Source organism: Sorex araneus, chromosome 2, assembly GCF_027595985.1.
Source record: "Sorex araneus isolate mSorAra2 chromosome 2, mSorAra2.pri, whole genome shotgun sequence".
NCBI lineage: Eukaryota > Metazoa > Chordata > Mammalia > Eulipotyphla > Soricidae > Sorex > Sorex araneus.
Genome location: NC_073303.1, coordinates 308,189,366 through 308,212,514, shown reverse-complemented (window position 1 = coordinate 308,212,514; position 23,149 = coordinate 308,189,366). Strand labels below are relative to the sequence as shown.

Sequence of the window (23,149 nt, the reverse complement as noted above, 5' to 3'; positions counted from 1 at the left end):
GTTCAGCCAAACAAAACCCAGCAAGCAAATGTAGGTTTGTAAGCCAGCAGTCCCGAATTATAAAAGGAAAAGTAGCTAGCATCACCACCAGGGTCGGAAACTTGAGCACTAATCAGTTAAATGCTTTCTGTTGATTACTTTCTTGAATACTGATGACAAGGATGTAGCACTATTTCCTATTTTTTTAGTGAAACACAGACTTTGAAAGATGACAGAGTCGGTCTAAGGTCATGCTAAAATTATGGGCAGAATTGCAATTCTATTGATTGCTGTCTTAGTCTCAATTGCTATGCTATACCAGTTCTTATATTGGATTCAATGTTTGGCTTCCATCATTTTTCCTTTATTTTTTAAGTATTGTGTCACACCCCCCAATGTTCAGGGACCACTCCTGATTCACTTGGGGATTGTTCCTGGCCATACTTTGGGGCGACCATGTGGTTCTTGAGCTTAAGCGAGGTCTGTACATGCGCTTAGCCTATTCGGCCTTGGTTTCTTCTTTTATCTTAACTATCAAGGTAGGTTATCCGGCTGGAACTTTGTAGGAAGAAGACCAGCTTTTTCACTTGGTGGTATGGTTTTTCAGTTGGGGGTGGGAGTGGATGTTGTCTAGATCCTTAAAAAGTTAGAAAGAATGAATTTGGTATAAGAATGAAAGTGTTGATAAAGGGGATAAACTGTAAAACAAAAGAGGGAAGGAATCTCTAATAGTTATAGAGTGGAGAGAAATCTTCTGCTTTAGAAATTTACAGGTAGAGCAGAAGCAGTCAAAGGTGGGAGACATTATTCAATTTTGCCTTAAAGAGTTCTCGAAGGGAACATACCAGGGATACGAGTACTTTTCATCCTGAAAACTAGGAGCTGATGTTAAACCAGAACCAGATTAGAGAATTAAAATGATATATAGAAGTTAGGTTTTCTTTTAGCATTTGCTCTAACTAAGGATATTAAGTTGGTTATGAGTGCAAAAAGGTAAGGGAATGGCAGTTTCTAAATTAAGTACATTAAAAAATATTTAAACACATTAATTGTATACTTTAGCATGATACAGATGACTATATAGATTGCAGTATGCAAAAGACAGAACACATGCTTCAGAGTAACTTTATAATTGATTAGGCTTAACAGTTTCATTATGAATCTCACTTTTTAATTCCACTTTAAGGTATACAATGTTTTTGTTATTGATTTATTCACCAATATTATTTCCCCATTCTTATACTGACTTAAATGAATAATACAATCTTATTTAAAATTGAATGCATGGGCCTGAGCGATAGCACAGCGGGTAGGGTGTTTGCCTTGCACGCGGCCGACCCGAGTTCGATCCCTGGCATCCCATATGGTCCCCAAGCACTGCCAGGAGCAATTCCTGAGTGCAGAGCCAGGAGGAACCCCTGAGCATCGCTGGGTGTGACCCAAAAAGAAAAAAATAAAATAAAATAAAATTGAGTGCATGAATATGAAAATGTTCTGAAATTCTAATCCTCAAATTGATAAAGTTCTTAACCATTTTCTAGCCAAATTATCTTTTAGAGTACACTCTAGAAAGCATAATACTGGTTCAAGAGTCATCTGTACATTTATCTTTCAAAATGACTCATACAGTGTTCCAATACCCATCCCCACACCAGTGTACATTTGCATCATTTTTTCACATTGGTGAATAAATCAACAACAAAAAATCACCAACAAAAATATTGTATTCTTGTTCAAAGTATATAGCAAGCTTAAAGCAGAAGTACAAAGTGATATTCATAATGAAACTGTGAAACCTAATCAATGATACAGTTACTCTGAAACACATGTTCTGTCTTTTGCACCATGCAATCTGTATATAAAGTCACCTGTACCATGTTGAAATATGCAATAAATGTTTAACTATTTAAAAAGATAAATGAAGTACATTTGTATTTTGATTACAGCCACTGTAGTGTACCTACTGGTGGGCTTGGTAACTGGGGACAGGAGAGTGTTATGGGGCAAGGTCAGTCTGTATTTTATCCTAAAAGCCTCGGCTGTTAAATACCGACTTTTACAAAGTGCTTTTGTTTTATTTATTCAGTCTTAAATGGAGAGATAAACTATAATTGTGTTAATGAGGAGGCTGATAAAGACTGGGAGCTTTTGTAAAGGAGAACATAATTTGTAAGTGCATTAATATTTATCCAGTTGCTGTTAAAATATTGCACTTTATTACTTGTAAGAAAAACTGTCTTTTGGGGTCAGAGGAATAGTATAGCGGGTAGGGTGTTTGCCTTGTACAGAGCTGACTTGGGTTGGATACTGAGAAACCCTGAACATGTTGGGTGTGGCCCAAAAACTCAAACAAAATAAAAAAAAGAAAGAAAAAGAAAAACTGTCTTTTAAGAACGGTTATTAAGATTTTGATGAGCTAGAAACAATGTGTTGTCATGTATAATTAGCTGGACATAAAATGCTTCCCATAAGTCTTCTCATTAAAGAAAACTAAACAATGATGAATGATTGGAATTAAATGATCAGCGACTAATGTTTACCTCTTTAATAGGAATACTAATAAGAGTCAAATACAATTTTTAGATAAAAATTTTTGGTTTTGATTTTATTACACTTTAGGAAAGATAGTTAAGTCAGAGATTTATTCTTTCTCTTGAGCTCACATTAATCATTGATGCATTTCAACTTTTATAATTACTTATGAACCATGCTCATAATATCCAAGGGAATATGGGCCCCAAAGGGAGAGGATCTTCAGGGGTACATAAAAGTCTAATCAAGTAATGAAATGTAAATGCAAATTCAGGAGACTACTACTAAGCTAATATATTTTCAAATAAGGCCAATCTGTGATCTCTCTGGAATGTGCTGGTATCTTTGAAGAGAGCAGCCTTGCTGTGTCGTTACTCGTGTAAGTGGGGATCCAGACCAATCCTCTCAGTCTAAGGAGGCTGAGGGTAGCGAAGAGGCTCATTAGACTAACACTGTGGTGGGCATAGTAGAAGCAAAAGACACAGAGGTGAGGAAAGAAGCTATTGACTTGCCCTCCCTTATGCCTCTCTCTCCAGAAAGGGGAAAGCTTTACCTCGAACTCTGGTCCGTTCACTGGAGCCTGCTTGCGATCCAGGCTGGGAACCTCCTTGGGAGCTGGGCTGGGAGCTGGGAGTGCTGGAGCTGGAGGAACTGCCACTGCTTGTCCGTTGCAGGGGGCTCTCCAAGATGGGCTCAGTTCTTCTCAGGTCAGGGTTGCTGCAAAGATAGTAGGGCACACACTCTCGAGACCTTGGCATTGACAGCAAGCACGACCAGTGTCTTGTGTAGTAAAAGGAGCAAGGGAAATGAAAAGTGACCTTGCACTGAAGGGCTGAACAGAAACGAGAGTCCTGCCGTTCTCCAGGCCAGATACTGGATCTGGACAGACTCAAGTGTGGGTTATCAACGTCATTCACCCTGAAAGTGTGAGATCTGAAATGGTAACTCTTCAAAGAAGAGCTATTCTTCTTGTGTGCATTACAAAGAACTTATGAAATATTAAAAGGTAAAAACAAGAAGCAAAATATGCAGTCTTTGAGCCTAGAAGTGTTCAACTATCAAGCGGGCACCAGTTACATCTCTCATTGTGAGACTTGTTACTGTTTTTGGCATATCCAATACGCCATGAGTAGCTTGCCAGGCTTTGTGTGCGGGCACGATACCCCCGGTAGCTTGCCAGGCTCTCCCAGAGGGGCGGAGGAATCGAACAAAGGTCAGCCTCTCGAAAGGCGAACGCCCTACTGCTGTGCTATCGCTCCAGCCAGTTTGCAGTAACTGGGCTGGTTCAACTATATCTTACTTTTTTCCTTCATATATCTAGAAGTATGAAATATATTTTATATCACATTGTGAGAGCTTCTTTTGCCCTTAATAAACTAGCATTGGCTGTATCAGAATCTATTAAATGGATTATTCAGTTTATCCATTTCTTGATTATTCAACAACAAATGCTTGCAATACTTGGAGTGACAAACGTCACTAGAATTACCACCTACAAATACCCAGTCACCTACTCTGTACTGGAATTGGAGTCCCTACGTGAAGGGCATGATCTAGTGTGCGTGCATGCATGTGTGTGTGTGTGCACGCAGCACACGTATGCACCCCTGTGCATGTATGCAAACGTATAAATGTGTTAATTATTTTCACTGGTAATAAGTGAAGTGCATCAGATAGTCATCACCAAATTCTTACTAGACTTTATTATTATGATCAGTTTTATAATTTTTGAAAAATTATGTTCTTGCTTTGATATAGTTTAAACCATTCCCATGGAAGCAGAATAATATTTATTCATGTTTATTTGCATTTTAACTCACTTTCTGTGAATTACTTAAATTATTTGCTAATCAGCTAGTAGTATCTGAATTTTAAAAACTTCCAGCTAGAAGTCTTTATATACTTTAGTTGCTATGAAGGGTATGATGTATTTGAAAATTGTTATTAAGTGCTAATTCAAAGAACAAATTAGATTGTTGGCAGTCTACAGCCACACCCACATTTATAAAATTTATTACTTTGCCTCATATCATTACTTTTGTCCTATGGTGGCCTTTATTCTTTTACTCAGTTAGTCTATGCTAGCACTAGGCCATGCATTTGCGATATGGCAGTAAATAAGACACAGCTTGTTCTCTCTACCAGCGTGGCCAGAAAAAACAACAGATTGCACAGTGCTTGGCCTGTACTAGCACAGAATTATAGAAGAGTCGGGAGAAGGGCTGTTTCACAGCTACTTTTAGTGACCACTGAAAAATGGACGAGAAAAATGAAACACCTAAGCAGAGGTTGATAGAAATTTTTATATATTTTTTTCTTTTATTTCTTTTTTGGTTTTTTGGGGGGCCACACCTGGTGATGCACAGGGGTTTTTCCTGGCTCATGCACTCAGGAATTACTCCTAGCGGTGCTCAGGAGACCGTATGGGATGCTGGGAATTGAACCCGGGTCGGCCGCATGCAAGGCAAACACCCTACCCGCTGTGCTATCGCTCCAGCCCCAAATTTTTATATATTTTTTTAAAAAATAAAAATGAGCACATTCTCATTTTTTTACATGTTTCTTCCTCTGAAATCATGGCTCAGATTCTCTGCCTTCCAACAGCTGTGGAAGACGCACTAGCTTCCTCCAAGGTTGATGCTCAACTCCATGATGCTCCGTCTCTTTCACCGCTGCCAAATTCCACATCTCTGGTCACTGGGTATTATTACACCGCAGTGAGACATGGTATTAAAATATCCCTTAATGATTTCACTTTTCTCAGCCCCTTTGAAGAGTACCAAGTGTGTACCTGGCACACTGCACTGTGAATAGGAATTTCATGTGTGAATAAGAAATAATAAGGTTCTTTTCCCTGAAACACTTGTAGCTTAGTCTACCAGGCAGTCTGAAAATTAGCACCATTCTAGCTGCAACTAAACCAAATAATTTCTCTTTAAAAACACAAGAACCTGCTTTGTGACATTAACGCATTTGATTGATTTACAAAAATTCCCAAATACCATGGTTTAGAAAGCATGGCTGGCTGCCTTGGAAAATAGTATATGTAAAAAAATAAATATACCACAATAATTTAGTAATTTTATAATATGTACTTGTATCATTTCTGTTTCCATGGAAAAGGGGTTGCTAAGATAGCCTAACAGTAAAAGCAGCTATAAGAATAATAATTAAAGAAACCTTAAAAAATTCTTAACATTTTATAGCAGCTATTTATGTAGTATTTTGCAAAACTGTTAGCAAATGTTGTTTTATTAAGACATGTAGAGCCCTTTGCGGCCCCGCGCGAGATCGACCCCGGAGGCAACTGAACCACTTTGGACACGAGCGGCGCCCCCAAAATGCCTCCAAACTGTGTGCTGGGAGCTTCTGGCCCAGGCGCTGCCAGCGAGCAATGCAATTACCAAAAGAATTTTCCTTGGACTTCATATAGAAATCCAAAACCGCGCGGCTGCGATAGCAACCGCGCGACCTAATATCTCTTGATTGTCAGCAACGTGTAAATGTTCCTTTTTGGCAGGGCTTAACATGGGGGGAAACTCCAAACAATAGTACTAAGTTTTTTGTTAAAGGGTAAAAGATTGTAGCGATAGAATTTTAGGCAGAATTTTCCCTGGACTTTAACGGGTAGGACTTTGGTGGGAAATCCTAACAAGAATAGTAAGTCTTTTGCTGAAATATTGAAGGCCACCAAAGTGGTAGCCATCTCTATAGACTGAACTAAGCCATATCCCCACGCCGGCTGAGAAGAAATATCCTTCGTTCTCGGGAAAAAACGCGGCGTGGCGTTAACCATAGTATGATGTCCATTAAGCTGACACGGACCTGGTGGCGTGGGAACCGGATGCAAGGGAATAAATTATTATGTACTTGGAACAGCAGGACGCTGGTGGAATCTTGAGCCGGGGCCGATACCAGCGTATTACTTTTGGTTCCAGAAACTGCTTGCAGACATTATACCAGACTATCAACTAAGCTAGAGCCCCACGCCGGCTGATGACGAGAAATAACCATCTCTTTTGGTTTGTTTTCCCTTTGTCAGGCAGCGTGGTGATTACTAAACAGGCGTGATCTCGGTGGCGCGGGACGAGGGGGGAAAAAAATAGAAAAGTTATGTAACAAACAGCGGGACTTAATATCTCTACATTCTCAGCAATGGAGAGCCATCAAATGCCTCCTTGACAGTGGGACTGTCTTCTCTTTTTTGGGGGGAAACCCTAGCAACAATAGTGAATTATGTGTTGAAACATGGACTGTAACCAAGATAAAGCGTAAACGAAGTGAAACTTATCACTTACAAGGGCGGGGACTGGGGGGGTGGGAGGGGGCGGGAGGTATAATGGGGTGGTTGGTGATGGAATATGGGCACGGGTGAAGGGAAGGGTGTTTGAGTACTGTATAACTGACATAATCATGAGAACTTTGTAACCCTCCACATGGTGATTCAATAAAATTTAAATTTTAAAAAAAAAAAGACATGTAGAGCCACAACAGAACAATTTTTGATTTAGAGAACAACTAAGATAATAAAAGTATGTACTTTTGAAATATTCTAAATTTTGAATATTTCATAGGTAAACAATCTGAATTCCTTTAATTTCCAAATAATGATCTTTTACCTATTGTCTTCTTTTGTTAACAATGGTAGGAATAATTTGTGTGTGATTAATAAATTTCAAAAATTTAGAAATCAATTTCTGAAAATTGAATTGCTAAACAACTCTACTGCAGATGAATGGTGATGACAAACAGAATTTGGAATAGTACTCTCATTTTCTGGAACATTAATGTTGCATTCTTTATAACATAAAAAATTTCTGTCAAGAAAAGGGTGGTTGTGAGCCCTGGCCTGTTCCTCTGGTGGGTGTGGTATGGGCAATGGACCTGGCTAATTGTGTGAATGGAGGACTTCTTTGGTCATTGAACTAAAACCTCCCTATTAAGTATCCACTTTGTGAGTCTCTTTGGAGCAGTACTAGGGATGGAGAAAGGCACAGCACCCAGAGTAGATAGTTAAGTTACCAAAAATCCTAGAAATAAGATACACGCAATGGAGACAATAGGTGACAAAATAGAAGTCTGTATATTGTGTATGAAAGAGTTTGCAAATATTTCTGGAGCTTGAGGAATGGAAGCCAAAGAGTTCGGAAGAGAGAGGAGAGCTTTTTCTGGGCCTTGGCGGGGTACCTAGGGGAACAGCCTTGCAAAGACACAGGGGCTATGGTCTTCCTAGAGCTGTCTGATGAAGACAAGACACATCTCCGATGGACTACCAGATCTGTAGAAAGTCTTGGGAGAGCAGATCATCCAAACTACAATGGCCATTACAGATGGACACAGAACTGGATTTCTAGGCCAGGCCCAAACGCAGGAAGCTAAAACCATTTTAGCTGATAAGGTCCAGGAAAGGGCCGTTTTGGTCAACGTGTGGTACATAGCATTAATACAACCAGTTGGGATGAACATGCTTCTCTGAAGCAACATAGAAACTCTTACTGTGTGAAAGCTAATTGGATCCCCTGGGCATTAAATCCCTGACCTGGATCTCATTAGCACAAGTCCTCCCAACTGGAGCTAACCAGTGAAGGTGAAGGTCTTGGTAGGCTGCTATTTTTACTGCTGGAAACTAAAAGAAGTATTTAGTTTCTAAATAATCCTACATAGAAATAGGGGGAATTAAAAATGCCCCTGTTGCTCTTTTTTGGACAAAATATGTGCATTTTAATAAATATCCCACTGTTCAGTTTTCTCTTCCTTATTATGTCGTGATGTGGTTTGGCTTGGGGGACAAAAGGTCTAAGACAAAATGTTCTTAGAGAAGATCAATTTAAGAAAAATCTCAGGAAAGAATAGACTCCACACTTCAATGCATAATTAACTGATTTTCATATCTGAATGTGTAAAAAACTATCATATGGATTTCCTTAAACAATAACTTTTAGTCCAGACATTTGCCATCCTCAGACAATGCTGTTTGGTTCATAAAACACATAGTAAAATGAAAATGTGGTAATAATTCCTCTTAGTTAAATCATAAAAAATTTCAAACCATAATATTCAGATTACAAAGTGATTTCTTGGCTCAAATAATTGGACGAAGTCAATAATTAACTGGCTGACTGCCTAAATCCCCAGTACTTTGTTATTTGATGACACAGCTGATGAGAATAGATGAGCCATGAGAAGACAGGTTTGGGATGGGACAGAGTACTGTTCTTCTAAAGTTAAAAATTTTGCTGGTATTTCTGGCAAAACTAAAATCATCTCATAATGTGAATACATTTCTTTGATGAAACGTTTATATGTATTTGGCTTTTTAAAAAAAAATATATTTGGCCTTTGGAGTCATACCCAGTGATGCTTGGGGGTTACTCCTGCTTCTGCACTCAGGAATTACTCCTGGCAGTACTCACGGACCATATGCCATACGGGATGCTGTGAGTTTCTAAGAGAAAAGGTGCATGGGCATTCGAGGGACTCAAGTGTTGGGTGGCAGAGAACTGTTTCCCTAGTCGGCCCATGGTGATGGATATGGTGATGGATAGACAAAGGATGGGGGGAAAAGAGGAAGAGAGCTGGGACCCAGGCCGCCGGCAGTCAGTTTACTTCTCTCTCCTCCCCAGCCTAGTCCGATCACTCCCCTTATGGCACAATCGTAGTAGTAGTTTTGGTTGTAGTCCCCATCATCATAGGTCCATCATCCTCTTTTCTCGTAGACCTCAAAGTCCTCCACTTCATTACATCTTCTTCCCCATCTCATCGTAGTCTCATAGTCCTCTACTTCCAGTCATTGTCATCACCTAGTCCTCCTTCTAGTCCTCACAGACCCCTAGTCTTCAAAGACCTCAAAGTCCCAAAGTCTCCAAAGTCTCAGTTCTCATCTTTCTAGTCCCCTCTCTCCCCTATAGCATAGTTATATAGCAACCATGAAGGATGGGGGTACACATAGGTAGAGTTGAACATCTTTATAACAACAAACAGAGGTAAAGCCACTCCTTCAGGGGAAGTTCTAGGAAATTAACTCAAGGACAAAATCTCATCTGAGGATTCAGCACTTCGGACTACTAGGAGATACGCTCAAGGGCGGGATTCCATCCAGGGTGTATTGCTTTCTCCTTTCCTCAGCGAGTAATCCATTTAAACAATCAGTAAATTTATTTCTTATAACATTTCTGATCATTTTATATGAACACATTAAGAAATATATTAAGCTTAAAGGTTGTCTCTTCCTGGGGACATCTCGCTATATATCCCAGACCAGAGTCCTCAAGCAGGTTAGTCTTGCCTAACCCCAGCAGGGTCCTTATTCAGTTACTTCTTCTTGGGTAATGATAGAGTTTGTTCCATGACCATGCTCTTAACTTATTATACTTATGGCTCTTAGCTTGTCTCCTTTTGATGCCAGGGTACCTTATAGCTTGCTCTGGGTCCATCCAGTACCTTCATGGGGATACTGCTCTTGAAGTGCTAGGAACTAAGAGCAACTGAGGTATAAGTCAAGTAAATATGGATGCCCAGGAGTAAATATTATTTTGGAGTCAATTAACTCCCATGTTACAAAGCATAGCATGAACTATCTTTCTGTGTCCATACAAAAAGGACATTGCTGAATAAACCATGAAAATGACACAAAGGAAAGAGAAAAGCAATAGAGGATTATTAGGGTTTGATAAAATTGGGAGTGCCTCAGAGGCACTGTTGTGGGAGTAGTCAATAAACCTTAAACTCCCTATGGGTGGAGCAAGGAGAACCCAATGTTATCCAACAGGATTCCAGGGATCAAACCTTGATTGGCTGCATATAAGGCAAATGCTCTACCCACACTACTATTGCTCTGGCCAAAACTTTAATCTGATTTATTATTTTTTTTAATTTACAGAAATATGAGGGGGAGAGATGGAAGGAGGAAAGAGGGAGGGAGATAAAAAGAAAGAAGGGGTATTGGGATTTAACAGAGAACATGGAGAGAAAGACAGTACACATCTCTAGGACAGAGAACGTGACTTAACTATTAATATGTTTAAAAACAACACATGAATCAAAGTTAAATATAAAGTATGTGGGACTTTTAAGCCATATCAAATCACAACAAATTAAGTCTGGATTTAAAATTCAACTTGTCATCTTTAGTGACATAAAGCTTTTGGGAGTTCCACAGCAGGTGATACCTGCCCAGTGACCTTACCATCTGGGCTCTGCCCAGATGCACAAATGGGAAAAGTAAAGGCTGACCATCACATAGAAGGTCATGGTCATTGTGTTAGCAACAGATGTGAGCCATCTAACAGGTCACTATCAAAAGCATATGTAGTACTTGTTCTAATTGCAGTAGGAAACTGTTTGGGATACAAATAGACCCATCAGAACAACTACCTTTAAAAGGTGGTGAGAATGGTAATGCTTTGTTATCAGCACATATGTGTATATATACCCATGCTAACTCAAGTTTTATACTCAGGTTACCAGTAAGTTTATTAAATACCTTAATTCTCAAAAACTGTCATCCATTCTAGAGTTACTAAATAATATCCTGTGATAGGAATATGTAGTTTATTAGGAGTTGATTAAAGGAAGCAAAACCTGAGCTTCTTAACCATTAAATTTTCTTAAAGGTTTCTTTCTGCCTTCATTCTCTTATTTCTCATTAAGTTCACAGAAATAGTTTATTCCCACTGACTCTTCTTGGAGACTCTTCTGTCAGTGGTGCCTTTAGAAGTTAGATTCCTGATTCTTCCCATGTTGAAATACTTGTTTTATGTGTTTAATTCATGTGTCTGAGATGCTTGTTTAAAATGTGTGGGTCTTGGGGAGGAAGAGATAATAAAGTGCAAAGGGTACTTGCCTTGCATAGTTGACATGGTTCAATCCCTGGCACCCCATATGGTTCTTTGAACCTGCCAGGAGTGATCTCTGAGCAAAGAGTCATCCCTGAGCCATGTACACCCTCCCAAGTAAATAAATAAATAAATAAGTAAATAAATGTGTCTTCTAAATTTGTCAAAAAATGGTTAGAGAGTTAGAGAGGTGAATGTAAAATTAGTTTACACTCACCACAAAGGGAATTAAGAATGCAAGGCAGAACTAGATTATATATTCATCATCATCATCATCGTCCCATTGATCCCAATTTCTCGAGCGGTCTCAGTAATGTCCCCATTCTTGCTACCCCTGAGATTTTAGAAGCCTCTCTTTACTCGTCCTTTCCAATGGTGCCGCATTGGGGATCTTTCAGGGTCAGGGGAATGAGACCCATCATTGTTACTGGTTTTGGCATATGAATATGCCATGGGGAGTTTGCAAGGCTCTCCCATGTAGGCATGAAACTCTTAGGAACTTGCCAGGCTCTCCCAGAGGGAGAACTAGGCCATAAGATGTCGCGTGGCCTCTTCGTGGAGCTTTGTTTTAAAGTCTCTGGATGTTGGCTGTTGGTGGGATTACATGGCGCCAGGGGCAGTCCCTGGTTGTGACCACCTAAGTACTGGAAAATGGGGAATCTGGGTGGAAGAGGTCCAGTCCTGATCCAAGCAGACTTGGAGATCTCAGCCCTGGGTACCACACACCTGGGTTCCTCTGCTGGTTCCTTCTTGTGTGAGGCTCATCTGAACGTGTGGAGAGGGGTCTTGAGCATGGCTGTGGCTAGGTTCCGGAGGTCTTCAGCTGTGGAAGCTCTGCTCAGGGCGGGGAGGGACACTGAAGCCCACCCCTCTGAGGGGTCCCGGGGAAGACAGCCAGGCGTGAGGGCAAGAGACTCTCTATAGGTTATCCCATAATAATGCATGCTGCCTCCCAAGGATAATCTCTGCACCTGGGTCCCAGGTTGGGAGTCTTGGATGAGTTGCGAAGGACACATGGAGTCCTGAATAAAACATATTTTCTACATACATTTGCTAAACCTAGCAAATGAAAAACATTAAAAGTAAATTTCCTAAAATCTTTCCATTTTCACTTTTTTTTAAAATCTTAGGTTCCATTCTAAGTTTGCTAATTTTCTTTTGTCCCTTGAGAAACATCTCAAAGAACACCTGGATGGATAAATAAATTACTGGCAAGTACAAGTAACAAAGCATAGAAGTATTCTGAAGGATGAATTACTCAAGAGGAGTAATTTTAACGTCTTTATTTTGGGCTAGGGCCTCCCATGCAACCTGAGACTACTCCTGGAGAAATTCAGGCAACTGGGGCAAGCGGGGGCCTGTGGGTATGGGGCTGCCTGAGCTCTGCAGTGAGAGACTATTCAGTTGTGCACAGGGATCTCTCGGGTGATATCCAGTCGTGCTCAGGGTCCATGTGGTGCCAGAGTTTAAACTCAGTCTGGATTGATGCTGAGCAATCATGGACCATAAGAAATTCATTCATAATGACTTTACAAGTGGGTATTTGTCTGACGTAGGGTACAATGAGGTACAAATGGTAAACTGAACCATGAGAACTTCATTACGACCAACAGTAGCACAGTGTCTTTTATGCTACACGCGCAACCCTGAAATCACATGTCCTCTGGATGACTTCCTTATCTATTTCCTATTTCCTGTACACAAGAATTCACTATGTGATGGTGAGAGCCAAGAGTACATCAGCATATGATGTTGTAGAAGCTTTGAAAAATGCTTACAGACCAAGACTTCTTTGTTAGGATTCTATTCTGAGATGACCAACAAGCAAAGGATTTCAGGATAAACAACCACACAAATGTGACTAACCAGTCTGGTGCAGCTGCATAAGCAGATTTAAGTGAGACCAGCAGAAGTTCTTAGCTAACCTGCAGAACGGTGAGAAATACTCATTGCTAGGGTGTCCGGCAACTAATTTTAGGGTAGTTTATTTCAAATAAAGGTAGACTAAAGTTACCTCTATCTATTTATATACCACAGTAAATAAAAAAAATCCTGAGACATTTAAAAATGCAATTTAGTCTGTATTTTCCCATCTTCAAAGTTACTTGGAAGAACAAGAAGAAGCAGAGGCATTTGGTAGAACTGCTCCACATGGCACGGCCAGAAAATCTCTATTCTCCCCTCCCCCCAGTCCCTCTGACTCATTTTAGGTAAATTATTATTATCTCTTGGTTTGCTTCCTCCCTAACTCCTTTGTAAGCAGAAAATGTTAGCTATTTTCCGAAGTCTGCATTCTTTGAACAAAGTACAATATTTAAGTGATTTCAATGGAAAAACTCATGTTTTACAAGCCACTGACTATCAAGTGCTAACTATCTTGGTCCTCATGTCATTAAAATAATGCTTCAGAGGGAACAATAGCTGCTTTCTATTTGACTCATAATGATCCTTCTCTTTCTATTTGGTTGATAGAAGGAAAAATCCAGTTGAAAAGATGTTTGATCCACAGAAACTATAGTTCTAAGCAACTGAATGAGTGAACAGAGCCTGAGGGCAGGGTTCAAAGAGCAATAAACACTGATAATTGGGGGCTTACTGCTGCTTAAAGAGGAGACTGTATCACTGTATCACTGTCATCCCATTGTTCATCGATTTGCTCAAGCGGGTGCCAGTAACGTCTCCATTCATCCTAGCCCTGAGATTTTGGCAGCCTCTCTTTATTCATTTTTCCCAATGGTGCCACATTGGAGGCTCTTTAAGGGCCAGGGGAAAGAGATCCATCATTGTTACTGTTTTTGGTATACTGAATATGACATGGAGAGCTTGTTAGGCTCTGCCGTGTGGGCAGGATACTCTCAGTAGCTCGCCGGGTTTTCCAAGGGGGAGAACTATCTAGGCCTCGAGTGTGGCCACAGGCTTCTGGGAGCTTTGTTTTATAGTCTCTGGATTTTGGTCATTGATGGAATTACATGGCGCCGGGGGCAGTTTGGGGTGTGACGGCCTAGCTACTGGAAAAAGGGGGATCTGGGTGGAGGAGGCCCAGTCCCCATCAGAGAAGGTTTGGAGATCTCAGCCTCGGGTCCCTCACACCTGGGTTCCTCTGCCGGCTCCTTCATGAATGAAGCTGGTCCGAGCATGTGGAGAGTGGCCTTGAGCATGGCTGTGGCTGGGTTCTGGAGGTCTTCGGCTGCTGGGACTCTGCTCAGGTGGGGAGGGAAACTCAACCCGCCCCCTTCCAAGGAGCCCCGGTAAAGACAGCCAGGCACAGGGGCAGGAGACTCTACGAAGAGGTGACTAAACCCTTCAATGTGGCAATCCAGGGTTAAAATTCCTCTGGTTACCTAGTCCCATTACACTCCAGTCTTCCTCAGGACTGCTTGATCATACCAGCTCGTGAAACTGACAAGTCACTGGAGTAAAAGGGCTTCTTCATGCAATTGGTAATTCCACTCAGAATGACCCAGCCTCTTTGCCCTACAGGGATTTATGTTCTTCCTACATTGCCAACTTATTTATGGACCGACTGCTTCCTATGGCTTGTTATGAGAAAAAGGAAATTGAAGCTTTATGATCAGAAGCAATTCTACTTTTTAAGGATATGTGAAAATAACCATGAGTTTCATTTCCAGTCTCTCTTCCTAACTGGGAAGGGAGGATCTTTCACTGTGAACACAATGAAGAAAATAAGACAGTCTGCCCAAGCTCATCCTTTTTATAGTTTCAGCAGAGGCCATTTGCTATTTCAGTTAATTCCAAAAAGGGGTGTATTTATCGTGAAAAATCTGAGGGAAGCATGATGAATTACAGCAGCAAACAGCATCTGTTACCATATAAAATCTGCCCAGATACAGATAGTGTTTACTTTCCTGATCCTGCCGAGACCTCTATCCCAATCATTTATAACTGCAGGAATCTATGTTGTTGATGAAAAACTGGACTATACAAAGCAACAATGGAAACATAACTGTATTTTAGCAGCCCTTAAAAATTAAAGTGGTATTTTGTTGATGTTATTGTTGTTATTCAAAAGAGTGAGTCCTTTAGTAACTTGTCAGACTACTGAATCTTTCCAGCTGGTCATTACTGCATTTCTTGAGCAATTAATTAGTAATACCCAGTGGTTCTCATAGCACATTTCTTGATTTGTTACTTAAAAACATTATCTCAATATCTCATCTTGTTCTGGTCTTGCAGTAGTGATTTGGGGGGTACAGTAGTCCTTTGGTATCCGTAGAGGATGATGTTCCTGGCTATTCTTTTCTTTTCTTTTTTTTGCTTGTTTTTTTTCAAGGGAGGGGATCACACCCAGTGATGCACAGGGGTTACTCCTGGCTCATGCACTCAGGAATGGCGGTGCTCAGGAGACCATATGAGATGCTGGGAATCGAATCCAGGTTGGCCGTGTGCAAGACAAACACCCTATCCACTGTGCTGTGGCTCCAGCCCCTCCTGGCTATTCTTGTGAATACAAAAATCTAAGGATGTTCAAGTCTTTTATATAAAATGGCACAGACTGCTATATAACATACATACATTTTCTCACCTCTAGATTAGCTATAAAACCTAACATAAAGTAAAAGTAGTGTAAATAATTGTTAAATTGTTTAGGAATAATGATAAGAAATAAAGTCTGTACATATTTATTATGGGCTGTAGCAATAGTACAGTGGTAGGGCATTTGCCTTGCACGAGGCCATCCAGGGTTTGATTCCTCCACCCCTCTCGGAGAACCTGGCAAGCTACCGAGAGTATCCTGCCTGCATGGCAGAGCCTGGCAAGCTTCCTGTGGCGTATTCCATATACCAAAAACAGTAACAAGTCTCACAATGGAGACATTACTGGTGCCCGCTCGAGCAAATCGATGAGCAATGGGATGACAGTGATAGTGATATTTATTACAGATGCAACTGTTAAAGACCTCTTGACATAGTATTTTCCATCCGAAAGGAAACCTCAATAAAAAATCTCTAGGGATGGAAGATCAACTATAAATGTGTAAGTCTACAGCCAGATTTAAATTTGCAGTTTTGTACTGCAATTTTTAAAACTACCAAATAAGGTATACCTGGTTAGTCTATGGATGTCTCATTCATGTGCTCCCACTATACCCTGATTTCAGTAAAATGTTACTGAAGAAATGAAAGCCTATAGTCTAGTCTGCCAAAGCTGAGAGTCCAGGTGGCAAGTCAATATTTTTTCGAAGTGAAAAACAGCAGTTAATTTGACATAGGAAATAACAAATGCAAGGAGAGGAGAGGAATTTTTTTATTTTTTAAAAAAATCTCATACACTATCCTTCACTTACCTTGCTCTGATAGGCTGAGATCCTAGTCTGGGTCCTAGAGCACTGCCATTTCCAGGAGAATTCTTTCTGGCTAACGCTGGGGATATTGAAGTTGTTCTTTGAGGCACCTGAAAGAAAACCAGAATTCAGAAATACTTGTTTAACAAAATAGTCTCCTGTGGCTCTTGCCTGAAAAATAGCCTACTCATTTCTAAATATTAGCCAGGAGTTTTAGTAACTCTCAGAAACTAGAAATACCCTACATTTCTCAATGAAAAAAATTCTCTATAGAAAAGGCAATTCTCTATACAAAAATTCTCTATAATTCAGCAACAATTTAGAAATGACTCAATTTCCAAGAATTTGGGTTATGCCAAAAGTTTTTGGAAAAACTCTGGTGTTATTCTCATTTCCTGCAGTGCTCAGGACACCATGTGTTATCAGTGATCAAACCTTAGGCTTCTGCTGCCACTCAGTTTTGAAAACAAAGATCAAAACAAACCAAGCTAATAATTTTGATTCACTGGACTAAAAGAGTTGACCTCCTTTTATGTGATTGGTGGATACTAGAAATTTGATTAATTTTGTTTCCTGTACTCTTCTTTTGTTTCTTTTCATGGGATTGGAGGCTCAACCCAGCAGTAGTCAGGACTTACTCCTGGCTCTGTACTTAGTGATCACTCTTGGGAGTGCTTGGGGAAACATATAAGGTGTTGGGAATCAAACTGGGATCTGCTGTAAAGCAATAGTAAATACCTTAACAAGGCAAGTAAATACCTTAACTCTTCTGAAATTTCTTTGGCCCCAGAAATTATTTTAGGGTACCATGAACTCATCTGATCATTGGAAAAGGCATCAGATGAGATTCAGGTATACATGTCATTTATGTCAAATTTAAATTTTAACTCACATCATAACTGATAAAGCAATAAAGATGTTAGGAAATTAGTGATGAGCTAGGATATCAGACTAGAACCTGAGATATAAGTCATGTGTCAGTCAGCTCAGAAAGCAATGGTGATAGGTTTTCCTCAAGTTGGAGTTACTGAATAAAAATAAACCTAAACCACTATTCATAAGAATGTAAATTTATAAATGTACTGCAACTCAGTATTATTACCAAAAATAGTCAAAAGGTCTTCCAAAAGCCTATATGAATTCAAATAAAACTGAGAGGTCTAGCAGGGAAATGTATCAATAACGTATCTGAAATGGTCCAAATCAAACTCAAGCATGCATGTTTGATTTTAAGATAAAGTTCTAGAGAACGGAAAAGAATCTAACATGAAAGAGTTAGATTCTCCGGAGAGCAGAAAAATGCACCCCATGAAAATGACTAAGAAATTAAAATAGACATCTCATGACAGCTAACTGGTTCAAACCTTTGTCAAGGTGCTTCAATTTTCACTACTTTTCTTGAAATATTTTTTAAATGGCCTTATAATTTTTACTATTAAACATATTTGATTAATATTAATGGTGATATTGAGAATTAACAGCATGTTAATTTTTAATATTAAATATAAATTTCATTATTCTACAGTACACATTTTAAAATAAAGACTAGAAAGAAGAATTAATGTAGTAAAATAGAATCACTAAATCAGTATTTTCATAGCTATTTTCCTTTTTCTTTCTGTAACGTTCACTGCAGGGAATAAAGAGATTAGTGAATTATTGAAACTTACAATATTTATATTGACCTAAAAATCATCTTCCGGCTTTACAATTGTCAGCCTGCATGCTTTAGGGAGTGCACCAATAACTCCTATTTCCAGTGTCCCTAGCTCAGAATCTGCTCCTCTGCATATTCTATTATACATACAGAATTGTGCTCCCTAAACAATATCTTCTAACAGAGAAGACTATCGACAAAAAAGGACGTCATCATTATCTTTTCATTTTCAAAATAATTTCAATTCTGTAATAATATCTTTTTGAGAGGAAAATAAGGAGAAATACTTGAAATGTAATGGGTAAAAATATTACCTTTTCTCTGAAATCAATAATGGCAATGAGACTATGTGACACTGTATTTGTCATACGTTCTATTCTGAGCACAGGGAGAGAGGAATCCTGAGCTAGGCTGAATCTGATGCAAAATTTTTTCAGTATTTTAAAGGATTTACAGGTTATTTGTAGTGAAATGCATGACTATATTCCAGAACATTTTTTTGGAATGAGTAATGACTTGGGATAAGATTACAAAGTAATAATAAAACAAAATTATTATTAACAGTAAGAAAAGAATCCAAACCTGGAATTGTTTTGTCCAGTGGAATGGATTATTTCATTATTAGCAATTAATGTTGGAATTAAATTATAGCCTGGCCTAGGAGTTTTATAAAATGGTTCCACTGATATATCCTCAGAGCAATAATATCTTCTAAACTCCTAAGATCTGATCTTCTTGGTGGTGTTAAAATAGTAAATTAATTCTATGCTTAATATCTGGAAGTTTATAAACACCCATTATAAAAACACCCATTATTTTTTTTCTTAACATCTATAGCACAATAACAGCTTGGAATCTTTAGGGTTAAGAGTTGTAATTCTGGGCTGGAGATAGCACAGCGGTAGGGCGTTTGCCTTGCACGTGGCCGACCTGGGTTCGATTCCCAGCATCCCATATGGTCCCCTGAGCACTGCCAGGAGTAATTCCTGAGTGTAGAACCAGGAGTAACCCCTGTGCATCGAAAGCAAAAAAAAAAAAAAAAGAGTTGTAATTCTGACTCTCGTATATAAGCCTCTATTTCTTTGGGGTAAAACTGGTCTGAAGTAATAATGATAATCCAAGTCGTAGGACAGGAATAGCAAGAGACCAAAATAAGAGTGAGAAGAGACATATTCTTTATGACTATAAAAAGTATGGAATATGTTAGTAATATATAACTAACATACAAGGGCTTAATGGCACCAGGGTGAGACACAACAATCTTTACACACTTTCCTCCAAGGAAACATTTTGGAATAATTTTTAGTGGATTATTCATAACAGACGAGATCGGAAGCGTTCAGGGTGCAACAGCACAACCGGTAGGGCATTTGCCTTGCATGCAGCCGACCCGGGTTCGATTCCTCCATCCCACTTGTAGAGCCTGGCAAGCTGCCAAGAGTATCCCGCCTGCATGGCAGAGCCTGACAAGCTACCTGTGGTGTATTCTATATGCCAAAAACAGTAACAAGTCTCACATTACCGGTGCCCACTTGAGCAACAACAGGATGACAGTGCTAAGACAGTGCAGTGTTAATATTCATAACAAGCAATACAAAATAAGTTACTTAGGACCTGCTTTTGGGGCAGGCTGGGTGGTGGTGGGAAGGTATAATGGTGGTAGGACTGGTGTTGAAATATTGAATGTAATAAATGATTGTGAACAACCTTATTTATAAAAATAAAATAAAATTTTTAAAAAGTATGAAACAGGGGTAATAATCAGCAGTGACTGTGGTGATAAGTCTATCCCATAAATATCACCTTTGGTGGAATGTCTTCTTCCTGTCGTAACCAAGAGCTTCGGTCAAACTTTTCAATACGGGTGGGGAGAGGCGGGTTTTCAGAGGTGGGGTCCGAGTTCTGGCGCGGCATCTCGACGCGGTGAGAGGCCACATTCAGAGCCTCCTGGAAGCTGGAGAGGCCCTTGGTGGGCTGCTCATGCACGGACTGAGACGCCGTCACAGCAGGTCCTGGGGCTTTGACAGCCACCAGATGTGGGATCTAGGCATCAAGCCAACAGAGGCAGGATTAACAGACAGAAAAGCCTTCCCCGAGCATGTCCCCAGCAGTCAAGAAGATCCAGTGCTAGGGAAGAAGGCTTGTAGAGACAGAGCCCACACTGTCCATAGCAAGTTCTTCAAAATTTTCTTTAGCGAAATATATCAAGCTAAACATACAGGTTTCTGCCTAAGAGATGACGGTCTTGGAATGGCTAAGAAGTCAGTGAAACTGTGATGATAGTAACAATAATAAATTTAGTAAAGTTCCCTAACAAGTAATATGGCATATTTAGAAGTATTTTTTTCTATCATTAAAAACATTCAATGATAATATTAAAATGTCTGTACACACACACCAGGAAATGAACTCAGTGCCTCAGATGTGTGGAACATATATTTTACCACTAGATACACTGCCAGCAATAATCAAAGTAAGGCATAGTGGAAAGCCTAAAAATTGTTCCTTCCTTCCTTCCTTCCTTCCTTCCTTCCTTCCTTCCTTCCTTCCTTCCTTCCTTCCTTCCTTCCTTCCTTCCTTCCTTCCTTCCTTCCTTCCTTCCTTCCTTCCTTCCTTCCTTCCTTCCTTCCTTCCTTCCTTCCTTCCTTCCTTCCTTCCTTCCCTCTCTCCCGCCTTCTTTCTTCTTTCCTTCTTTCTTTATTCTGTCTTTCTTTTTCACATCAGAATAGTAATGTGCTGACATTGTAATAATATTTAATGGAGGCACATGTCACACAAACATGTGAATACCTGATCATCATGCATATGAGCCATAAAAGGAACACAGAACAACTTTAAAAGAGCATCCTTATTCCCCCCTAAACCTCCCCTCCAAAAAAAGCCATAAAAATCAAATTACTGAAGAATGACATCATTAGTTGTCTCAGGGGAATCTACATTTCAGTTGCTCTGCACTTTCACAGAGCTGCCTCAGATCCCCCCTGCTGCTCCCCTTTACAGGCAAAATTACCATAAAGGGTAAAGTTTGGGGTTTCAAAAGAATAGTGTTGAGAGAGATGTTCCTGCAGGGGCTGGAGTGACAGTACAGAGTATAGAAAGTTTGCTTTGCATGCAGCCAACCGGACTTCAATCCCCAGCATCCCATAAGGTCTCTGGAGAACTGCCAGGGGTAATTCCTAGGTGCAGAGTCAAGCATAATCCCTGAGCATCACCACCCATGGCCCCAAAGCAAAACAAAACAACAGCAACAAAGATATTCCTGCAAACATGCATCATTTGGAAAGTTAACCATAAAAGACTATACACAGTTGAAACACTAAAGAATGTGAAAGTGAGTGAAACATGCCAAACTCGTTGCTACAGAAAAATTATAGACCTCATTTAGGGCAAAATTAAAACCAAGAATTCTTTATTTTGTCGCTATCATTCAAACAGCACCATCTATTTCAAATGTGACTTCAAAATATTGTGTGGAACTGTTAGCACAGGTGTATGCCTGGAAGAAAATGAAGACTTTTATGCGAATGCAACTTCATTACCTTTTATTTTCCATGAAAGTTAATATTTTAATTTCACTTCATATTTTATTTTTTGGCTTACCATGTGTTAAAACTTCTTTCTTTTGTGAAAGTGGAATAACTTTTATTTTCTTTTCCAAGTAAGTTAAAATAGTGCATTTCAAACTGTAAGCATAACATGCCCATCCAAAGGTCTTGTTAAATCACTGATCACTAGCCGTTTGCTCTTCCTCCGAGTTTAAAGGAGACTGACAGACCTGGGATAGACCTGTGTCTATCTACCAAATTCCTGGCTGCAGCCGCTGCAGCTGTGACAGTTCAGTAGCCATACATTGAGAAACACAGTTTAGGAAACACACTTTTATTTAACCAAAACTACTGAATTTTTCTGTTTTCAGGATCATACTCAAGTCCCAAGGAATAAAAGATATATCATAATTTATATATGTCAAATGTCTATATGAATTTTCAACTTGATAATTATAACTACAAGAATGTTTTGTTTTCACTTCCAGAAACTTCTCTCTCTACTCTTTAAATTCTGTGGGTCCTTTCTCTTGATGTCATTTCTCTGTTGTCTCTTAAATAGCTTGATCCTATACCTGAATATCTGTAAAATTTTCTGGTCTTTCAGTAGGTTTATACCATCACAAAATATCCAACAGAACAAAGAGACACAATACCTGGGGGTCAACTGGTCTGAGCATGGGGGGTGTCCGAGCAGGTTGGACCCCGCTGATACTGAAGGACTCTGACCTTGGGGGCAGGTTGGGGTCAGATATCCTGTTGGCAACTTTGTGAGGCATGGCAGGTGAACTCTGACGGTTGAGTCTTGACCGTTCTTCTACCTGGAAGCCAAAAAATAAAGATGTTCAGTAATTTGAAGATGATTTACATCTTAGTAGGGATTTTCTGTAGTCACCTGCAGCCATTTTTGCATCCTCAGTTCAATTCATTTTACAGAACCTAAACTCTCCGTATCTTCTCTGCATCAGGAATTTGGGAAAAAATTGATTCTCTCTTGTCTGAGGAAACACTAGTAAAAATTCCCATACTATTCCATCACTCTTTCATTATTCATTTTCTAGTGCTATTTTAATCACCTAGGAGTTGGGCACCTGCTTAAGAGTTAATCTTCCAGGTCCTGGGAACAGCTTACTGACACTACAAAGCCATGGTGCCAGTGAGGGAGAGAGAGGTAACTACTGTAGACATTAATATTGCTTAGGGGAAATAGAAAACTGCTTTGAGTTGACTCATGGAACAGTGCAGGTGGGAGCAATGCAGAAGGGCTGATGAGAGGATGAGGCTGAGTGTATTAAGCTTA

At 39.7% G+C, this 23,149-nt stretch overlaps 1 protein-coding gene and 1 non-coding gene across 6 annotated transcripts in view; both read right to left on the bottom strand.

The window, feature by feature from the left end:
- The window catches only part of TNIK (TRAF2 and NCK interacting kinase), a 460,339-nt gene that overhangs the window by 52,559 nt on the left and 384,631 nt on the right, over positions 1 to 23,149 (bottom strand). For all 5 annotated transcript variants that reach the window (XM_055125449.1, XM_004618863.2, XM_055125450.1 and 2 more), the window contains 4 exons: positions 22,506 to 22,670; positions 20,108 to 20,347; positions 16,651 to 16,757; positions 3,065 to 3,228 (listed from right to left, as the gene is read on the bottom strand). In XM_055125449.1, coding sequence (XP_054981424.1) covers positions 3,065 to 3,228; positions 16,651 to 16,757; positions 20,108 to 20,347; positions 22,506 to 22,670 — 676 coding nt within the window. The remainder of the gene's footprint in view (positions 1 to 3,064; positions 3,229 to 16,650; positions 16,758 to 20,107; positions 20,348 to 22,505; positions 22,671 to 23,149) is intronic.
- LOC129402609 (small nucleolar RNA U13) lies at positions 21,023 to 21,126 on the bottom strand. The gene has a single exon (XR_008628725.1). It is a non-coding gene; the product is annotated as a small nucleolar RNA U13 (small nucleolar RNA).